General features: G+C 41.0%; 2 protein-coding genes across 2 annotated transcripts in view; one reads left to right on the top strand and one right to left on the bottom strand.

Annotated features, from left to right (window-relative positions):
* The window catches only part of Stacl (SH3 and cysteine-rich domain-containing protein), an 86,493-nt gene that overhangs the window by 54,653 nt on the left and 24,470 nt on the right, over positions 1-7,370 (bottom strand). The window contains 7 exon segments of the mRNA XM_086827106.1: positions 2,358-2,504; positions 3,814-3,939; positions 4,004-4,183; positions 4,613-4,858; positions 5,353-5,469; positions 6,151-6,256; positions 6,322-6,430. Of these exon segments, the coding sequence (XP_086683232.1) occupies positions 2,358-2,504; positions 3,814-3,939; positions 4,004-4,183; positions 4,613-4,858; positions 5,353-5,469; positions 6,151-6,256; positions 6,322-6,430 (1,031 nt within the window).
* LOC147644513 (uncharacterized) lies at positions 384-2,845 on the top strand. The gene is made up of 3 exons (XM_086827366.1): positions 384-442; positions 1,262-2,199; positions 2,778-2,845. Exons 1-2 carry the CDS (start codon positions 384-386, stop codon positions 1,512-1,514), a joined length of 312 nt encoding a protein of 103 aa, XP_086683492.1. The 3' UTR covers positions 1,515-2,199; positions 2,778-2,845.

Genomic DNA, 7,370 nt, shown 5'->3' with positions numbered 1-7,370 from the left:
GGATGGTAAATATCGAATTTGATTCTTACTTTGGCGTACGGCGATTTTTTGGGCGGCTCTCGCGAGGAGTTTGCCCCGGATGCCGTGGGCGTGCCGCGTTTGTTAGTGCGATTCTTTTTCAGAACGATAACGCGCATGATGGGCAGATATATATATACGTATATATTTATATATCTATATGTATATTTTATATACGCTAGGACAAAGGGTACGTGTGCGTGTACAAGTGATAAGGGTACGGATACGAATACGGGTACTAGTTAGTACTTGGTGTTCACGCAAAGTGTTCTAAACAATTTCCAATTCCAATCGAGGTGTCGCTCTGATTTAGCCAAGAGATATGGCCGTTCACAAACGGGTTTACACTCCACGCGACATTGAATATGGCTAAGGATGCGGATACGGATACGGAAGTAGTTGCGTTTGCGGATGCGGAAGTGGAGTAGCAGTAGTAGTAGTGACAGTTGTTGGTGTGTTTACAAGTACGTGTTCAGGTGCGATTGCGATTGCACCCACGAAATGACAAAATGCAAAGCGAGACGAGCCTCTAGCTCCGTTTAGATTCTTACATAGTTGATGTGGCTATTACTAGTAAAGATATATATTTTATATTATATATTTGTTTAGCTACAACTAGTTTTAGCAATAAGTATTTTTGTTATTTACAGTACAGTAGAGTTAAGTTTCTTAATTGCAATTTGCAAAAAGCTCTGATTGGTGACTGGTTTTTTCGCTTTCAAGAATTTCCACTACTTGTCTAGTATTTGTTTTCGAATTTTGTTTTAGAAGAAAATGGCAAGCAAGAGATTATTATTATTATTATTATTATTATTAAATTCAAAAGAAATTCTGGCAGTGGGTTTACGAGTTTCGAATTCGATATTTTTTTGTTTGGGCGCACGGTGCGTATGCGTGATTGGTTAATAAAGCTAAAGAGTTAGTTAACATGGACTCTTGACTAAGTAGTTTGGTTGCATTACTAGTGTTTTACTAGTGGATCATCGTTAGTTTAGTTAGTTACTTACGCTGAACTCGAAATTCAATTTATCTTTGTTCTTTTGTGTGCCTGAGCCCTGCTCTCTGTGGGGAAGGGAATATATATCTAATATATATATGTTTCGCCTAGAAAAGCCTGCCCTGAACTGAGCTCTAAAAATTATGGCATATATTAGGAGGATATATATATATATGAATTGTGTCTGTTTTGGGGGAGTTTGTTGGTTTTTATTTATTTAGTTAATCGTTAATTTCTCTTGATTAGATTTGATTTTGTGGGTTTCTGGTTGTCATTCCTCTCGGTTTCGGTTTCTCGGCGGCCAATCACACCTCAGAAGCGACGCGAGCACGACGACAGCGACAGCGACGAGGACGACGACGACGACGAGGACGACAAGGACGACGGCGGCACGGACACGGCTATGGCTACGGCACTACGGTTACGATTACGATTACGGTTACGGCTATGGGCTACGTCTACGGATACGGATGCGGCGCTCAGCTACGACTACGGCTAATTTGTCGAACGAACGGATCAAGCAGCTGGTGCGGAGCAGTACAACCGCGTTACGTATACGTCGGAATGCAAGCACGTGACTGACTTGGAGCGACCGTTGCACGTTGCTTTTATAAACAAGGCAACATTTGGAGGTGAAAAAGTCTGGCAACGCTAAGCCATATGCAATTTTCCACGCTCTCTCTCTCTCTCTGTGGGAGGCAGTTTTCCGAGCTCGAGTTCGGCAAACAGCTGATTCACAGAGGTTACAGTTCTGCTAAGGTATCCCCCTTCAAAAAATCCACGTAAATAGAGGTCCTGCTCCTTGACTCTATGGCTTGTAAAAAAAAATGTAGGAAAATCACACGCACTAAAGCACGTTTTCCGAGCGGAAAATTAGATATCGGGGGGAAAAGCACGCTGAAATCAAGCCATTATCGCCGCACTGACCACGCACAAGCTAATCTACCGCAGGACTAACGCCACAGGACCAAACAAAGCGAAGGACGAACCTAGCCCACAGTGGGATCCTTTGGTCACATGCGCATAAGGACAAAGCCAGGACTCAGCTGTTTGACCCACATACGAGCGCCAGTTCATGTGTACTCTCAAGCGTGCAAAAAGGGGGCGAGACCCCGCCTAAAGGCAGCCCCCCCCTCCCCCCATCTAACCCATGAAAAGCGCCCCGGAAAAGCTAATAGCAACAGGTACGTGGAAAGCTGACAAAATAAGCTTATGGTGTAACAAACTTAATTTCAAAATGGTTGGTCTTCCTGCAAGCTTTTATCGCTGGGTTGATTTTCCCGCTAAGCTTTGGCGCTTTTCACCTCGAGAAATTGTGGGAAATTATGGGAAATAGACTTACCTGAGCCCTTATGGCTGCCAAATGGATTTGCTTGGCCCTTAAATCGAACTTCTTCATGGACAAATCCTCCTGCAGCTCGTTGACCTTGTTGTACAGTTGGCCCTCGATGCCACGTGTCTGGGTACGATTCAGGGCATCAATGGAGTCCTGGGGGAGCAATAAATTATATATTTATAAAATATAGGAAGTGGAAAGGAAACTCATTTCGGGAAGTTTGGTATATAATTTTGAAAAAAATAATTTTTTCACCGAAATAGCTAGATCGATTCGCCTGTTAATTCTGATCAAGAATATATATGATTTATATGGTCGGAAATTGCTCTTTCACAATTTACAGGCTTTTAACGAGAATTAGAATACCTTGCAAGCGTATTTATATTAAAAACTAAACTATAATTTCCTACCAAACTTTCTTTATAGCATATTAAAAAAAAAATATAGTTCCCTAGTAGGCCAGTTGTTAAACATTCTTTTATAGCTGCTGAAATAGAATCGATTTTATTCATTTCTTCAAAACAATGTCCTGCTTTCGAAAATCTGTAGAATATTTTATCGAAATAATTAAGACCAAATCTTGGTGGCGAAAGACAAAACAAATTTGGCAAGAAACAACCGGACTCGATGGCGCTTTTTTTTTCTTTGATCTGGAGGAAGGCTGCTATCTAATAGCTCTTTTCGGGGCTCTGGTGAGCTTTGTAAAGATCTGCTGGATATATTATCTAGTCTACAGATCGGACACAAGGTCATTGTTCCCAGATCCCATTTGCGTTTATTTCACGTTTAAAGATAAAAAGCAATATTTCGTTTATCACCACACACACTATCAATTCCATGTGGGGCGAAATCTTGTTTCTATATTGAATTCTACGTTGTTATTCTGGGGAGTTAAATGGGTAAGTTAGGGAGTAATTAAAGAAATAGCTTAATACTTAAAAAATTAATTAAACTTATCCCTCAGGCCTATGTGGTTTTTCTGTATTATTGGATTCATATTGCGATCTTCACCTGGGCCATGGAATTTTATAATATGCTCTTTGACAACTTTAAGCTTTCTCAAATGTTTTTTTTTATGTTACCTACATTTGGTAAGAAATCTGCCTGGAAATGTAGTATTAAATTAAACTAATTTGATAATTTTCCACAGGGCTTCAAGCTTATTTCATTGTAATAGTTATATCTTTAATTTGGAAACTAGGCGAGAAGCCGAATTCTAAGACCAAAGAAATCCAAGAACCAACCTTGCAGCTTATGAAATAATGAATTAAGAAGAATTTCGGAGGATAAGAATGGTTCAAATATAAACTAGGATACATCAACTAAGCACATTCACATTAAAAACAAATTAAATTTTAAATTTCAAACCCTTAATTTCTCTTAAACTTTTAATACCCTTTAAGGAGATTTTCTCTCCCAGCTTTAAGGATTTCTTTTCGGTGCATTGTGCAATCCATCTTACCTGCAACTGACGTATTTGCAATTCCAATTCGATGGCCTCTCGCTTCAGCGACTCTAAGGCGGAGCGCTGGGACAAGGTGGAGTGCCGGTCAAAGACCAATTCGTTCCTCAGACAGGGCGTCATCTCCTGCAAATAAGCACACATACACCTCTGGTTAGATGAGGTTGCTCCACTGGACACATCTACTCACATTGTGGTCACCCGCCTCATCGCCAGGCTCGCCTTGAGGTGGGGCAAAGACCCGCCGTGGCACCTTCTGAGCCTGCGATGGCTGGGCCAGCAGGCGGACGAAGTTCACCAGATCCTGTTGAGGTGACACGGCTCCACATTGGCTGGTCAGGTTGCTGTACCGCTTGGCCTGGTCGCTGGCCTGCAAAAAGGGAAATGGTATTTTGAGAAACCAAAACAGGACAAGACACCGGTCACAAAAATGTGAATATGCCTAACCACAAGGACTTTAAGCGCAAATTGTGGGTGGAAAATGGTACAGTTTACCTTTAAGGGTTCATGCAATTACCCAACATTTACCCCACCTTACATTGTGTAACTCCAACAACTAAACGTCAACAATGCTATCCCGCTTAGCCCCGCCCTTGGAGCATTAGGCAAATTACCACAGCAAATTGCTACTCTGGGCAATTATTATAATCGTGTACAAATTATTTTCCAGGAAACAAAAGCGTCGCAAAAATTAACTCGAATTCCAGGCGCCAGAACAAATGGCCACAGGTAACCCACCTGCTGCAGAGATAAATCACTGCCCCCAAACCCCTGCCCCGCTCTTAGTGCTAGGACTCACCTTGGTGGCAATTACATCGGCGCCCTGCAGCAGCGAGTCGGACACAATGCCGCACAGGTCATTGTGGATCTCCTCCAGCTCCTGCATCTGCTGGGGCAGGGTGTCGCAGTGGTAGGCCTCCAGCATGCCATTGGTGGCATGCAGCTGCTGCACGTACGCATTGTGGGCGTCGATGTATTCGGTGAGCGAATGCTGGCTGGGATTCTGTCGATGGGCCTGATGGCACTGCTTGTACTCCATCCGGCACTGGGGAAAGTGTTGCAAATGCAAGAGGCTTAAATTGCTATTGAGAATGGGTCCCCATTTTATGGGTAATAACACGCACAGTCAACACGGCGTATGCGTGTTTTTTTTTTTTTGACAAAAAGGAATATTAAAGAGAGATGGTTACTTTATAGGAATATTTCTAATGGAATTGTCTCTCGAATTGGTCTATCATTGGGGGTTTTAAGTTACACATAAACATGCAAGTTTTATTTTAATTAAAAGGATTTATATTATTAGGGGTCTTTGCAACACGCAGCTCTTAAAAATATAAGAAATTTAATCAGCAGAAATATTTGACAATATTTGTGAGCAAAGAACTTTTGCTAACTCTATTAATGCTTAATCAGTTACTAAAGGTACATATATCCCAAGTCATAAATTCAGTGTTATTATCCTTCAAAGACTAGTTTATTTTGATTTCCCTGGGCACAGTCTAATGGCTTTTTGCTAATTAACTACCAACACTCACTCACCTTTGACAGCTTCTCTTCAGTCTTTGCGATAATAGTCTCAAAAGACTCCCTGTGTGTGAATATTTTACGGCTTTGAACTTTGCGATGAAAGGATTTATCCAGCATTGGTCTCGACACCTGCGGGTAAGGTTAAATAAATTATGTATGCCATTATTTGTTACCACCACAACAAAGCAATGGAAAAAAAGAAAAACCAAATCATCGTGAAAAATTAAAATTAAATGTGTGTGTAAGGCAAGCAACAACAAACATTATTCGGCACTCGAAAAACACATGTCATTTCCCAAGGCCCCGGCAAGGCCACGCCCCCACTAATTAACCATAATTAGAGTCTGCTTTTTATAATGCAAAATGGGGATTTTTTTTTTTGAGAGAGACAAATAATCGCCTGTGGTTTTCCATACACAACCGATCGATGGCACAAATATAATTATCATATATTATTATTAATTGAAATCTGGTTTTCGGTTTCTAAGGGCAGAAATGAAAATAAATCAAATTCCAACAACAACTTAAATTTTAAAAAAATATTTCAAGGCAGCTGCATTCCGCAGCTCTTTGCCATTTCTATTTTCATTGAAAGCAACTGAATATTTAACCAGACACGATTTGGCCATTAAGCCATTAAGATTTCAGCAAGTTTTCGGCGAGGAAAACTGTCATTTATAATAGTTAAAGGTAGGGATGAACATTAATGAGTGAAATAGTTTCCACCAATATAAGGAAAATCATGGGAAATCATTTTAAGGTATTTAAAAAAGTGTAAGCATTATATTAACACATATTTCAAAGACTTACCTGGCGGGAGAGGACGCTGGCCACGTCGTTGCAGGCCTGTGAATCCGTTTCGACCTCCTGCAGGAATGTTTCCCATGCCTGAAAGATGGCCAAGTGGCAGGCGGGTCTGCAAACACAGAGTATTTTGATATAAAATTCTTCTCAATGATATTAATTTCTCTTAATACTCACCTTTCTTTGCGTAATTCGGCATTCTTTTTGCGATAATTGGACACCGCAACTTGAAGGGCAGTCGCGTGCTCCTCATACAGACGGGATAGTGTTTCGGAGAAATCGGATACTGTAATTGAATTAAATTGGTCAAGGAAAACTCGGGGAAATAAAACCGGAAAGCAGTCGTCACGCTTTATGAGAGAGAGAGAGAGAGAGTGGGAACTACGTAAGCATTAGAGACGCAAAGTAACTGAGCCGGAAACGGAAATGGCAGATGAAAGAAAGAAAGCTGCAATTTTACAGCCATAGTTTAAGTAAGACATTTGCCATTGCTCTTACTTTGTTTCCCCAACCCCCTCGGCAGCCAAAACACTCCAAGTTTATGTGCAGTAAAACTGCTCTTCAAAGGAGGCACTGACTTTACGTCAGGATAATCCATCATATTTACGATTATTGTCCCATATACGTATGAATATGGAGGTGCCTTAGGTTTAACATTCGCTTGGCTTTTAGCCTCTTAACCTGTCGGTTTTATGTCGGCCAACAGGTTGTTGTTGTGGACAAGGCCCTGAAAACTTGAAAGTTTACCATGTTGTGTGTTCGTGGCAAACTTTAATTTAATCAATATTTTCAACGGCTCAGCAAAAATGTTATTATAAACTTTTGATGCTGTGGAATAGAACTTGTTGTAGTTATGTTTTCTTTCTTTCCCGCTGGGACAACTTTCAGTGACAGCGCCGTAATTCAAAGTCCAAAGTTATGTCGAAAAGTTGCAGCTGCGCCGGAGATTGTCCGCCGTGTGTGGATAAACATACTCGAACAGAACAGAAACTCAAAGATGAGATGAATGGATTTTACGAGGCTTTTGGCTAAGGGCTAAGGGTAATCCGAATAACAGATTTATCTTTCCCAGTGACGGTTCGACACAGAGACAATTGGCAATGGAAATCAATAAGCCATAAAAGCGACAACGACGGAACTTATCAAATAAAATGCTGCCACATAAATTGCTTCTGTTGTTCCCAGGTTTTACCCTTTTTAGGTGCCTCTGTGTGTGTGTAAGCCGA

The sequence above is a fragment of the Drosophila serrata genome, unplaced genomic scaffold (assembly GCF_035046125.1).
Source record: "Drosophila serrata isolate PLE 108 unplaced genomic scaffold, ASM3504612v1 contig_165, whole genome shotgun sequence".
Lineage (NCBI taxonomy): Eukaryota > Metazoa > Arthropoda > Insecta > Diptera > Drosophilidae > Drosophila > Drosophila serrata.
This window is presented reverse-complemented; position numbering and strand designations above follow the sequence as displayed.

What these genes read in the sequence shown, in the direction of transcription:
- LOC147644513 (XM_086827366.1), top strand. Translation starts at nt 384, where the DNA reads ATGGCTAAGGATGCGGATACGGATACGGAAGTAGTTGCGTTTGCGGAT. An exon ending in TTTGCGGATGCGGAAGTGGA is followed by an intron (nt 443 to 1,261) that starts GTAGCAGTAGTA and finishes TCTCTTGATTAG; the next exon opens with ATTTGATTTTGTGGGTTTCT.